Source organism: Rhipicephalus microplus, chromosome X (genome assembly GCF_043290135.1).
Source record: "Rhipicephalus microplus isolate Deutch F79 chromosome X, USDA_Rmic, whole genome shotgun sequence".
In the NCBI taxonomy this organism is placed as follows: Eukaryota; Metazoa; Arthropoda; class Arachnida; order Ixodida; family Ixodidae; genus Rhipicephalus; species Rhipicephalus microplus.
The window spans coordinates 79,144,877-79,159,617 of record NC_134710.1 but is presented as its reverse complement, the minus strand read 5'-3'; the positions used below and the strand labels follow the sequence as shown (position 1 = coordinate 79,159,617).

General features: G+C 42.1%; 1 protein-coding gene across 2 annotated transcripts in view; it reads left to right on the top strand.

The window, feature by feature from the left end:
* mbc (dedicator of cytokinesis protein myoblast city) overlaps nt 1–14,741 on the top strand; it is a 127,293-nt gene that overhangs the window by 69,952 nt on the left and 42,600 nt on the right. For both annotated transcript variants that reach the window (XM_037427100.2, XM_037427099.2), the window contains exons 34-37: nt 318–545; nt 1,106–1,444; nt 1,814–1,897; nt 10,404–10,535. In XM_037427100.2, coding sequence (XP_037282997.1) covers nt 318–545; nt 1,106–1,444; nt 1,814–1,897; nt 10,404–10,535 — 783 coding nt within the window. The remainder of the gene's footprint in view (nt 1–317; nt 546–1,105; nt 1,445–1,813; nt 1,898–10,403; nt 10,536–14,741) is intronic.

The following is a 14,741-nucleotide window of genomic DNA, read 5'->3' as shown; positions in this document are numbered from 1 at the left end:
GAAGTACTGTGCAAGGCATAGGTGAGAAACAAATATGCAGCACGCCTCGAAGGGACACAATCTATATGGCATAATTTTAGGGCCATAACACTATTTCATATTGCAGAGAGAATCAACCGACAGTCGGTGCAACATTAAATCACTTCGCCAGCGACATAAACGTCGCGCTCTCTGTGAAAGTGGGTCAGAATTCTTTTCGTCGCTTTTGAGACCTTATTATGAGCAAAATTAAGAGTTGCTTCATAGGATCATGTAGTGCAAGACATCTTTTTTGTGCAAGAGCGCTGATACCTGTGCCTTAAATGCTTGCCCCCTAGGTTTTCGTGTACAGAGGAAAAGAGTATGAGCGATTGAGTGACTTCAGCACCAGGCTGCTCAACCAATTTCCTAATGCTATACTGCTGACCAAGTTGACTATTCCAGGCAATGATGTCACTGAATCACAGTCTCAGTACCTACAGATTAACAAGGTGGACCCTGTAATGAATAATCCCCAGCGCTTTCAGAATAAACCTGTCCTTGAGCAGATCCTCAAGTACTACAGGGTGAGTGTGTTATCAAGTTTTGTAATGAATAAGAAAGGCATGTTGTATCTACGCTATGCGTTCTATGATAAAATTATTATAGCTTGCCGACAAGTGCATCTATTAAAGTGTCACTGCTCATGCCAGGCTGTATCGCATAGTTTTTTTTCCCCCTGGTCGGAAAAAGTGGCGCAGCTTTAAACACGCTTTATAAACATATCGAATGGCTACAATGTAATTAGTATCTATGTTATTGTCTCCCAACCGGAGTTGTGCAATTTAAAATGAGAAAACTATTACAGTAATGTGCATGTATTCTTTGATGTAAGGCAATTTATAACTGCCAGATCAAGATGCCACTTACAATAAAATAAAGCTGTATTGTTATGAGAACTGCATATTCTAAAAGAACAATCCTATTTTACATTCAGAATTCGATACAATGAAAAAAAAATTGTTCTCAACTTTCTGTACCATTCGACTGTTTCTGTATGTTGTTCTCATTGAGTCTTTTTTTCAGAGGAGGAATGGTTATGATACTTCAAGGAATATGCTCTTGTGTCTTTGGTTTTCTTATTTAGGTGAATGAAGTGAGCAAGTTCACTTATTCACGTCCCCTGCGGCGAGGCGAGAAAGACTCCGACAATGACATTGGCAATATTTGGCTTGAGCGGACCACACTTGAAACTGCTTACATGCTTCCTGGTATCCTTCGCTGGTTTGCTGTGATTAGGGTCCATACTGTTGAGGTCAGCCCACTGCAGAATGCGATTGAGACTATGGAAGCCACCAATACCAAGATCAGGGACATGGTGCTGCAACACAGGGCAGACCCAAGCCTTGCTTTGAACCCATTGAGCATGCTGCTGGGCGGCATTGTGGATGCTGCAGTCAATGGAGGCATTGGCAATTATGAGAAAGTAAGTGTTTGTGCCACATTTGTGTGCCAGAGTTTTTTGGGCCATGATCTTAATGTTTTGTGAGTGATTGTCAGAAATAGAATAAAATTGTTGCTAGGTTGTTACATGAAACTAAGTGAACGCCTTGATGTTGGGAGTGCTTGATCATTGTAGAAGATTCAAGATTTCTTCTGCCCAAGTTGCTGAAACTCAAATATGTCTACAAAATTGTTCAGTAAAGTAGAATGGTTTTCCTGGCTATACCGGAAAAAACTTGGAAAGATAATTTCTCTGTTTTATGGCTATATAGTGGTTAAGTTGTACAAAGCTGTGCATAACCTGCTTCTTATCACAAGGAATGGTTGAAGTGACTATATCATATTTTTCCAGGCATTCTTCACTCCAGAGTACCTTGAAGCAAACAGATCAAGCATTGATGGAATCAGCAGGCTAAAGGAGCTTATTGCCTGCCAGGTAATATGGTGTACAGTTAAACCTGGATATAATGATATTTATAAATTCCCAGAAAAATTCGTTATAAAGCAGATTTCGTTATATGCAGGTACGGTACGAAAATATAGAAAATGAACGTGCAAATTAAACAAAAGAGAGACTAAGGGCAGAGATAACCCAAAACACTTATTTTACAGTAAAGAACTGCGTTTTTATTGCAATAGCATTTGTATAGACACTCTCGGTGGGTTTTCGCCATTGCCACTATGTTCTGTAACAAAACCAAATTGATAACATGCCCCCTCGCACCATAACTTTCACGAGCGGGTAAAGTGCGCGAGTACTACTGAAGCAGAGATCAAATGAGGGAGTCGGCACATCGATGTCTCCTGGAAAGTGCATAAGTTAACATCTCCCACTTGTTAGAACTGCCATCGAATGCTCAAACAGAAAACCACCAGTCTTAAACGAGCATCAACAATGCGGGGGGGGGGGATTGGATTTGAAAGGTGGTCGTGATCGCTGGCGCGCTTATTATCTTGGCAAATGTCAGTGCGGTTTCAACGCGGAGGAATTGTGTGAAAAGAGCACTTCTCCCTAGAGCCGTCGTATTTGCTCACACCAGTGTTTTTACCAGCGTTTTTTAGGAGCTCCGTGATATCGGATCCAAAAGAGTTGGCCACCAGCCTTACTTCTTATAACATTATAATTTTTTGCTATCGCGTTCATTGCACTGCATTCAACGCACCGTTGTGTTGCCAGAACTTATCGGCTAATCGCGAAAGCTACCAGCCTGCGAACTCGCGGCGTGGCACAAAACGGAAGCGCGTGACGAGTCTACCTTCGAAGATTCGTCGTCACTGTGGTCTCGAAGAGTTTCCATCAGCGCCTAATCTGACATCCCCTCGGGTGGTCACGACACGGTTGTCTGGAATTAAGAAAAGTCAACAGTTTTGCCGCAAGGGCGAAGCAATAAATGTGATAGCAACCACTTGGAATGTGACGCTGAGAACGGCAAGCAGATCGAAACGTGCAGCACGTTGCTCATGCACAAATGACACACGAAAACAATATACACAGGACGAGAGCGAAATAACAATGTTTACCACTCCACATTTAACGCACTGTTTAAACAAAAATTAGAAAGGAAACGTAATCACAGATACAAATGTGAGTGCGAACTAACAAGTGCCCCAGTTGTTACTTCGTTGTGTTTGAAAAGCGCACGCTTTTCGCAAATGGCGCTTGTCCAGCGAGTGTAGTGATCTTTGTGCTCCCGGCAACTAAACACAACTGTTCTGGTCAATGTTGAAGGCATGTGATTCTTCCCACTGAAGGATAAGCGCACGCGCACCAGCATCTGACCCCCCCCCCCCGCCATCCGTTGGGCAAAGTACGCTTAGGAGATAAGCGCGCATCGGCGTATCATGACGAGCTGGGCGCCAAGCGCAGGGGCAGCTTTTTTTTTTCTTTCTTGAGTTTTCATGTATAATACGTTTACATATATACGGTGAATGAAGGCAGCGGCAAAAAAAGCTGTTGATATAATTGCTATGACAATAAAAGAAAAGCTGAACGTCGTCGGGGGCCACATCATGTGCGCGCAGTGAAACTATGCACGCGTGCACGGCGTCGAAAATGAAGAGCGAATGACACAGACACAAATACCACAGAAAGCTATTCGTTAAAGCGCCCTCCATATGCAGTGTGTCCTCACATTTGTCATGTTAACTAAAAGCGTGGCACTACCAACGTGCAAAAGTATTTATTTTATTTTGATTTGGAGTAGGGGAAAGGCAGGGGGGCACACCCGCGCATGCGCACACAGTGGCGAGAACGGCAGCAACGTCAGCATATGGGGTGCAGGCCCGCCTGGCGCTCACCCGTGCGCAATAAGGAATGCTCGCTCTCACCTGGTGCACCGTGCGCGCCGCCGCTGCTTCGCGCTTCGTCCGCAGAGGGGCAGCTGGGAAAGATGCATGCTCGTATCAAAACGCAAAGTAAAATTTCTAGATTTTCCGTGGGAAAAATTTGTTATATCAAGGTTGTCTCACGCTGTTACTTTGTTACATAGAGGTCGAAAATACATGTGCTTTTGTGGAGCAATGATGGGGAATAGAAAAACTTTGTTATATCGAGGAATTTGTTATATTTAGGTTCGTTATAAGCAGGTTCAACTGTATTCGGTTGGCAGCTCCAGTCCTCTGGCTCAAAGTCGCCAGATGCCGAGGCAGCTTCACAATAGGAGCGCATCAGCATCATCATCATCAGCAGTCTGAATGAATACATCAGCAATCTCGGAGCAGCGCGCTTGTTGCGCGTGGGAAGTGCAGGAAACCACCTGTTAAACATTCCTGCGCTGTATCGAGATCAGTTACCTCTCACCTATCTGGACGCAATGACACCATTCTCAGCTCTGCACATAAATTTGGTGATTGTCGTCACCTGAGTTCCTATGTATTCAGTGCATTCATCTGCGAGCTGCTGTAACAGCATTGACCTTTTCTCCGCTTGCCCTTCACTAGCCGCATCCTTTTTGACATGGCGCATTTATGGCTTCATAGATGTGAACTCATCACACACACGCTGAAAAACACCATGAAGAACTCATGTGCACAAAGTATTATGTACCCGGTGATGTCTCCTTCCGAAATGCTCACTTGTGGTGTTACCTGCCAGCAACCACATAGTTGCCAGCTTGTGTCACATGATCCGCCTTCTGGGCTAGGTCATGCTATGCTCTGACTTCTTAGCAAAAGCGGTCGAGAGAGCTCAGAATCGGACTTTGATGCTCCGAAACAACCAACCAAAGGTAGTCTGAAAGCTCCAATTCTATGAACTGAATGCACGGCCAGTTTTAAAAGCGCTCCAGAGCACTCGTATGGCGGGGCTGTAAATGTGCTATTATCAGTCATTCCACTCTTGCCCTAACTGCACCAAAGTCTACCAAATTGAATATACTGTCCCATTCTGATAAAATCAACGTGAATTGTGCCAAAATGCGGCAGAGCTTGGGTATAGGGCTCTGTCACCGACAATCACATCGCCGGCATGTCAAAACATGTGCAGCTTGATCTTGGGGCACCAAAGTGACAGTCATGAACCAAGAGTTATTCCGCTGGACAAACAGCTGTCTCGCGTGCACCCTAATCCATGACACCATGATCGATGTCGTTGCAGCTTAGTAATAATATCTGGGGTATAACGTCCCAAAACCATGATATGATTATAAGATGCCGCAGTGGAGGACTGCGAAAATTTTGACCATCTAGTGTGCTTTAACGTGCAAAGATATCGTACAGCACACTGGCCTCAACCATTTTGCCTCCATCGAAATGCGACCGCCACCGCCGGGATCGAACTCGTGACCTTCGGGACAGCAGCCGAGCACCTTAGCCACTGTTACACTGAAGCGGACAAGCCAATGCAGCTTCCATTGTGCAAGTCGGCTCGAAAGCAAAATGCATCTTCTGCTGAGGCTCATGGCGCCTAAGCCATTCCGTAGTGAGAAAGTGCTTTGGAGGTTCATCGGTGGATGTCGTCTGTTCTAGAATTGCTGCTGATAGCTCGTTTCAGGCGTTGCATGACACGTTGTAACAGCAATAGACAGTTCTAGTTAAGCATCCACTATAGCTCTGCGGGTGCAGCCTCTCTCTGGCTGCTTGCCTCCACAGTTGGACACCCAACTAAATCGATCTAATGTCCTGTAATAAATACATGCCTGTCACTGAAATGTTTGTTGCCTCTGTTTCTGGACATAGCGAAACGAAACCCGAGAAACTACCGACAGATATACGGACCAATATCGAATTTTCCATGCACGAAAAAATGTGATAGAGGAGCGTTTGAATGATGGCAACGCTCTTGCACTTTTCGTTAAATATACCTTATTTATGGATCATTATCCACAGGAGCCTCGCCGTAATTTTCGTCCACCAGCACATCCAGGTTCATACAATTACTCTTGTGGCACTACTAAAGTGAACAGACATCTCGATTTAGGCGGGACATGTCCCTGTTTTTGGGCTGGGGTGCCGCTGTCGTACCAACCTGCTTGTCAGACAGTGTTTTGTCCTGCTTTCGGCCGAAAGCCATTTCACAGTCGCAGTCAAATAGCCCGACTACCACATTCCTTTGCTATATACTATACTGTACATGCAATGACCTGCTTTCTCTGTCTTTCTGTTTCTTTCTCTCTTTGTATTTCTTTCTTTGTCTTTTTTTTCCCCTTCTTTTTCCGATAGCAACACATTTGTATGGTTCCCATGTATGCTTGCTCAGCTATTGCTTCTGCGTAGCCGAGTGGTTACAACTACTGCCTTCAGCTTCGGACTGTGGCAGGTTGAAATTCGGCCTCAAAGTTTTATTGTGTTTTATTTCATTCTTCTCCACTTCCCATCTCATGTCCATACTCTTTTAATTCTTCCTCTCCACTTTAGGCAGAATTTTTGTTTCACGTTCACCTCCCTCCTCTTTCTCTAGTCCTTTCCTTAAGCACTCCTCATTTGCGGCTGCATTTCCGATGGAGGCGGAAATGCTGTAGGCCCGTGGGCTCAGATTTGGGTGCACGTTAAAGAACCTTAGGTGGTCGAAATTTCTGAAGCCCTCCACTTCGGCGTGTCTCATAATCAATCATATGGTGGTTTTGGGACGTTAAACCCCACATATCAATCAATCAAGCACTCCTCCTTTGACTAAGCTTTACTCTCTCCCACCACAGGCTCCAACCTCCTTCTCTACCACTCTCCATCTAGTGTCTTTGCTTTCCATCGCACCTGCTGTACTTGATACTGAGGCTATCTCAATGTCTGGCGCATACGCATCCTAGTTTTTGTGTATGCTATGCAAATGCTCTCCAAACTTTAAACAACTCCACTGGAATTTTTCGTTTGAGCTACATGACATGTTCTTCCTTTTGTCATCCCACAACACCCCCCCCTCCCCCATACCTCCTAAAAGGCCCTGCCCTTTTAAGCTCGTGAGGGTTAGGACCCCGATTTCAATAAATTGCTGTTTTTCTTTAGTGCCTCCTGGTCAGAGCAGCCACAGTTCTGTTTTAATATGAGGAGTTGTCAGTAGTGGGTCCATCGCTGACGGCCCTGGCGTCGGAAGGCCGATTATGAAGCTGCTACGCCATGTTGCACATTCACCCCTTGCCTTGCAAGGTCAATACCAAAGTGTTTAAAAAGCTTGTTTCGCTTAAAAGTGAAAAGTGAATGTGATAATAATAAATTATAGTGTTATATGAAGTAAGGCTGGCAGCTAACTCTTTTGCATCTGATCTCGCATAGCTCAACAAACCACTGATTTAAAGAGGTATGGCTGCTTAGGGATTGAAGTGGTTTTCGGGCTTTCAGTTCTCTATACGCCAAGTAAGCTTTGTGAGCACAGCAAGTTTACGACTTGTCTCCTCAAGCCTATTGGAGTAGCAGGCATGCTGGCGACTGCTCCCTTCGAGCAACGCATCACAGTCTCCTCCACTCCCATCTTTTCATGATCCTTATGAAAGACTGGTGGTATGTTTTCCCTCTGCTTAATGAGCAGTCGACGCAGGCCTCGTACACAGAGTGATACTATCGCATGTGCCCTCCATGCAACTGAAGTGGCAGGCTTGTTTTATCTCAGCTTCAGTCTCGCTTGTCGCCAGCACTCACAAGCTTTTACTTACGGGTAAAAGGAACATACTATAGATGTTATCATGCATGAAATTATGTTATCAATTTGGCCTTTATACTGAAAATGACTGCAGCGGCTATTCCAAAAGCCCATCGAGAGTTTCCAGTGCAAGCTGCACACCTTTTTATGTGACTGAAAAGTGTGGAACATCATGTGACTAAAATCGTGTAACATTTGTATCACAATAAAAATAAAAAGAATTATGGCAGCTTCACACTAGGAGTGCCAAGCCTGAAGGAAGAGTGGAGTAGGGCTACCTTTTTTGTTTTTCTTTATTTTTGTCTTGTTCTCTTTCGTCTTTGTTTTTTTTTTCTGTTCCTTTTTTCTTTGTTTCTTTCTCTTATTACTTTTTTGTGCTCCCCCCCTTTCTTTCTCTTCCTCTGTTTATAGCATCCTCTTTCTTTTTCTACTTCGTTCTCTATTCTTTCTTTCATTCTTTAGTTTTTTTTCTCTTTTTATGTCTTGTTTCTTTCTATCTCTTTCTCTCTCTTTCAATATCTCTTTAGTGTTTTTCTGTCCCTTTATGTGTTTATTTTCCCCTTGTTCTTTCTATCGCTCTGTTTTTGTCTCTTTTGTTATCTTTCTTTCACATGCTGCTGTTCATGATTCAGAGTTTTCGCTTTAAAAGGATACCAAAGAGCAAAGGGATTTTTCACCTATTAGTGAAGTACAATTTCACAATCCCAAAAACACCCCTCTTACCGTGACATGGTGCTTACTAAGCGAGAAAACGCGTGAAAAGAAAATGCAGGTGGCGATGCCATCTTGATATTCCCGCACCAAACACCATGACGTAAGAAATTTTGAAGGCGTCTACTGGGTCCTACGTAGCTTCCAATTGATAAAAATTAAGTACATTGTAATATTTGGGTGCATATAAAGTCTTAGCATACGGTTTCAGAAAATTTCAAGCCAATGCCATGAAAATCCCAAAAATACATTTTGAAGTTTGTCACATCACGCACAGAGATTTTGCCATGGAATTTAAAAACAAAACTTCAACCTTGATTTTCTCGGCTAATGAATTTTGAAGGCGTGTACTGGGTCCTACATAGCTTCCAATCGATAAAAATTAAGTACATTGTAATATTTGGGTGCATATAAAGTCTTAGCATACGGTTTTAGAAAATTTCGAGCCAATGCCATGAAAATCCCAAAAATACATTTTGAAGTTTGTCACATCACGCACAGAGATTTTGCCATGGTTTAAAAACAAAACTTCAACCTTGATTTTCTCGGCTAATGATAAACTTGTGATAGTGAAACACGTGGCATTAGAGCTCTCAGAGTGCAGTTTGTCAATATACACCAAGTCATTGTTCCTGTTTAGTGCCCCTTTAATGCTTGCACCTGTTGTGATGCAGTAGTGGGGCTTGCCCAACTTCTATGGCATATGCCCACCTCAGGAGTGGAACAGCTATGCCATTTGTGCCATTGTGCACCAAAATTGTTTACCTGCGCCATCCTACGCTCGTCTATCAGTGCCGTACTACACCGCAGCACCAAGAAAGAAATATGGATTATGCGCAACGCCTCGCAGGTAGTAGTCCTGTGCACTCTACTTTATCATATCATGCTACTTGTACTGGCAGTTTCATATCAAAATCAATGTTATAAAAATGGTGACAACGAAAATTCGACCCAAGTAGCATAATGTTAAGGATAAGTGCAGGCCTGCTATCTATGAGATGCCTGTGTAGGCCAGGGGTTAAAACAATTTGCTTCTGAGCATGGAGCGATAAGTTTGAAACTCTCTAACACCTATGTTTTTTTCTTTCAAATTTCTTCAGTTTTTTTTTTTTTTGTACACAATATTGATACTGAGGCAAAGCTGGAACGTCAGCAAGAGATTGCGCAGGCAAGGAATATGGGGATAACACAGGCTTGCAAGAGCAAGTGTGATTGTAGCAATACTTTACCTCCTCAAGTACCACCATTTGGTGGGCTAGCGTGACAGCGAGTGCCCCCTTTTCCGTGCTGTACGCTGTTGAGGCGTGCCTGTTACGTGGTATCACATTCGTAGGAAATTTAGCTGCCATTTCACCGGGACACACACCCGCTTTTAGGAGCAGAGCTCTTCAAGCTCCCCATCGCGTCGGGTAGTGTGAACAGAAATAATCATAATCGTGAACCAGTATGTGCTTGCTTCAACCTCTTCAATTCTGCTTTGCTCCCACAACACGTGTGCCAATTGGCCCGACATAAAATACAAAAACTATGATGGACGAGTCTTTTACGTGTCTATAATGCCATATGGCCTTGAGGGTAAATACAATGAAATGAAATAAATTATGTAAAATTATGTAAAAACTATTCATGTGACTGAAAAGTGTGGAACATCGTGTGACTAAAATCATGTAACATATGTAAGAACTAGTCACATGACAAACAAACCTCATACCACTCACCTAACTAAAATCTTGTAAGCGCCATGTAATCAATCATGTGACTAGAACCATGTAACGTCACATAACTACTCATGATTAAAAATCTCAAACCATTATGCAAATTTTTTTGACATGACTAAAAGTATGCAACATCACGTAATAGCTAATCGCGTCACATGTTCCCATCAAAAACCATTTAACAGCTTCTTGTGACTAAAGTTGCATTATGCAACAGGTAGTCATGTGACGTGTATTGCCAAGTCTAGCCACAGCAAAACGTTGGCATTGCTAGCAAAACTTAGCTAGGTCAAACACTAGCTCCACTGATGACTTTAGCTTTGTGTCGCCAGTGCAAGCTGCGCACCTTTTTTTATGAGCCCTTTTATGAGAATGCACGTTAGGTGAGCTGATGTTTTGTCTCGCCCTTACCATAGTTTTGCAAGTATCATGTGTCTTTCCCTCAGATACCACTTTTGGAAGCTGGCATAGAAATCCACCGAGACAAGGCCCCCGAAAGCCTCCAGCCATACCATTCACACATGCAGGAGAAGTATTTGAAGCTGAAGGCACACATTGAAGAGAACTATGGCAAAGCAGTAAGTAAGATTTGGATAACTCATTTTTTTTGTGTGTGTGTGAGCTGTAGTAAGCCAGCTTGCAATAAGAACAATCAAACTTAAACAACTTTCACAAGGTAGATGAGGAAGAAGAAACAAGAGCACAGTTCTAAGAAAAGAAATAAGAAGTGCCAGCAAAAACAGCAATGGCAAATGTAATGGTTGACAGTCTTGCTGCTGTTACAACCTTCAATGAAGAAAATGTGTTTGCTATATTGGAGAATTTTTATGCTAAATAGGACTTTACATTGAATTTTTAATTGTAGAACAGAAGAAGGCATGGAAGGGCCACATTAATGGCAAAAATGCCATGCCTTGCCCTTACATTGGCATAAAATGATACGTTGTTCATTTGTTTTCCAGATGTGTTAGCTGATAAATAAGTTTGGCTTGCTTTCCAAGGGGTATTAGGTCAAATACTTTTCAGGTGCAAGGTTCTCAAGAGAGGCTATGGTGCTTTTGAGTCAGAAAATAAATAAAAACACAATAAATGGAAGAAAAAATACAATATAGCTTTCATACCGTCCTGATTGTAGAAATGATGGTACAAGCAAAAAGAAAAAAAAAAGATTTCAAAGGAAAGTGAAATTCAGTGCTGCACTGACTTGGAGCTCTTCATTTGGTATACAGCGGACATGAACTTTGCTACATCCCTTGACTTGTGGAGATGATGCCATTCCCTGATTTGCTTCATTCATTTTGAACAAATTGATCATTGCCAGGATCTTGTACCCACTGTAAAAATGAACATTTTTGCTGCATGCGCTTGGTAAAGGCTCGCAATTACATTACAAATGTGTTATATATGTGCAATCCTCAACCGGTCCTGATTGGCAAAAATTTTCATTTGCTTTGGGCAGCTGGTCATTATAACTAGATGGTTCCTTTGTGGGAAGAAGTTCAAAAGCACCGAAAGTCAGGCAAGCTGGTAGTACATATTCCAGACTAGAATGCATGCTATGCTATGATCTTGCTATACTCGGCAACAACTTTTTTTGACAGCACTGTAGAAGCTGCAGAAACAAAGCGCATGCCTACTGCCACGTCAAAAAATAGTGCTTAAGTCTACTTAGAATTTCCTCATTTGCCTTGCTAAAGTGCTGCTTTATTTATTATGAGACTCAAACAGTTGCTGGAAGTCGTAGCTATAATGCAGTTGTTGTTCACTTTGCAAGAATGCCTTCCTTTTCTTTCCATTTTTTCGACAGCACCCCCTTTTCAGCACACCCATTCTCCGAGGTAAACATGGCATCTATGACATAGTTGATGTAGCAAGTCAGTGTTTGGCCACAAATATGCTGTTCAGTTCTCCGAGAAAAATATACTCGTAAAATGACACTAGAATGTATACTGCATGATCACCATGTTTCTACCATTCACATTTTATTGTAAACAATGTTTTAGACACCTTGATAATGCTAGCGAGCAAAACCGAAAACAGCCGCGAGCTGCCGCACTAGTTGCAGAGCAACATGAGTGTGGGGAGGCCCCACCTCCTAGCCTTGATTCCAATGTGAAGATAAGTTGTTTTTTTTTTTTTTTTATTGATTTAATTTCAGACAACCCGTGTACACAGTTTGCCTAGGGGATCGGCGTAAAGGCAAAGAAAGCCTGACAAAGCGCCAACCCCCTATGTACACACATACATAAACAGGTTATATATAGCAGTACAAAAATTGAGAAATTGAGATACATACAATATCAAAAAACATTTACAATTTTTTTTTTTACATCAAGCCAGTATTAACAAAGAAATGAACAGCAATTATGAATTAGCACATAAAGAAATAATAAGAGACTATTTACGCACAACAAACAGGCAGACAAAAGCAAAAAAAAAAAAATTCATAAAGTCACAGCAGCACATAAAAGTTACATAAAATAAAATGAATCGAAAGAGGTATGAGAATCTGTTTGAGTTTTTAGAAGGAATGTGTGTATCTTCTTTTTGAAAACATAAATGGAGGAACTTTGTTCAATTAATGCCATCACAGTGGGGTGTTCATTAAGAAAGTGGGGAATTTGGTAAGTTAGTTTTTGTGTACCGTAATTTGTACGAAGCGTGTCTTTCTTGAAACTAATATGTCGTAAATTATGACTGTGGTTACGCTCGTGATACTTCCTGAAAAATTCAATTCGATTAGATTTAACTTCACGATATATAATCATTGCTAATTTTTTATATCGGATATTATTAATGACTAGCAGTCTATGTTTTTCGAAAAAAGGGGCTGTGTGCGAACGAAAAGGTAGAAGTTCAATTAATCGCACAGCTCGTTTTTGTAATAGATATAAATTTTTGAGGTTAGTTTTTGTCGTCGTTCCCCAAATCAGAAGACAATAGTGAAGGTGCGAATGTATGGTTGCGTAATAAATCTGTCTTTTTAACCATACTGGTAGTAGGCTGCGCAACGTGCATAGTATGCCAACTGCTCGAGAGATGTTTTTTCGCAAGTAATTTATATGCACAGACCAATCTAAATATTCGTGAAAAAAGACACCGAGAAATTTAAGAGACGCAACGCGTTCAATAGGCTGTCCCTGAAAGCTAATAATATTCTTACTAATGTATGTTTTGTTACGAGGTCTAAAAACAACAAATTTTGTTTTTTTAGCATTTAGATTTAACCTGTTGGCCCTAAGCCATGTAGATAAGTTTTGTAGCCAAATATTCGCTTTCAACATAAGGTCGTCAATATCTGGCCCAGAGAAGAATACATTCGTGTCATCGGCGTACAAAATAATGTCAGGTGTAAGAGGTATGTTAACTATATCATTTATGTACATAATAAACAAGAGTGGGCCAAGGATTGACCCTTGTGGCACGCCGCATGTAATTTTACCGAATTCAGATTTCGCATTACCAATATTGGTGTATTGCACACGGTTTTCTAGGTAACTTTTTACAATGTCTAGAGCTATACCTCTGACACCGTATCTGGATAGTTTGAGCAGTAAAACATCATGCTTAACGGAATCAAATGCTTTTTTAAAGTCAAGGAAAAGCCCTACCGTGAATAGTTTTTTTTCTATGTTGTCAACTATTTTATCTGTATGTTGTCGAGCATAAGCTTGTTGTTTCTATGTTGTCGAGCATAAGCTTGTTGAAAACGACTTTTTCCAAAAACATCTTTGTTATCTTCTCATTTAGGAATGCCTCACCACTGCCCTTTTTCTCTTTCGGTGTCACCAAATCTGGTGTACTCAAGTACCCTAACAGGATCATGGCTTAGTGCCTCGCCCTTCCCCTGCCTCTGTCAAAGTCACCGAAACCAATATCTATATAGCCTAGTAGTATTATGCTTGTTTCTCCTCTGTCAAAATGGCAGGAACCGATTGTGGTTTCTCTCTTTTCTCCTCCCCTCTCCTCCCCCCCCCAAAAACGGCCTTCATCAGGGCAATGGGTTAAAAGGAGTTAAACGGAGATTAAATTAACGTTGAACAACAGACGTTACGTCTTGTCTTTGACATGCAGTGTTGTTTATTTAATGTAACATTTGTTCCTTGAGCAAAATAAACTGAACGTACAAACATAAACAGCACATTGAACTAACCAAAGAATAGCTCCGATTAGAATGATGCTTTGTTTATTGCTCTGAATGCAGTGGTGGGAAACCTGAACCAATTGCGCCAACCTGTGCCAGCTGGAAATTACTGCACCGTACTGCTTCAAAGGGGTCTTTTTTGTCTGATTTGCACTATAGCTGCGCCACAAGGTGGTTTTGGAACCAGAAGTAATGTTGACAGCACGCATATGAGAGGATATTACGTGATGGTTGCCATTTTGTACGTTTGCGCTGCTGCATTCGCATGCAATGGCATAGCTGCAAGAGCGCTGAATCGGCCAATCAATTATTCCCACTTCCGCGCAATTGCAGCGGTGTCTTTTCTGGTAAAGAACGAAGGCGATGTGGTGACCACCGAAAAGTGCATCAGTATGACATCGCCAATAAAAACCCTACATGTGTGGCGTAGCGCCACTTTAAGCCTACTGCACGCTTTTAACAGCTGGCGACTACTGAGCGCGCAGGGGCGCCGATCGCTGCCTTCTCGATCATTTTACAGGATCGTGCTCAGCGTGCACTGCTTTACAGAAACGAAAGTAGCTCGCTGTTGTAGAGTTTAGCGTTGTAGATCACAGGCACCAAGATAGCACGCTATTATAGTGCAACAACCCAAACGCGC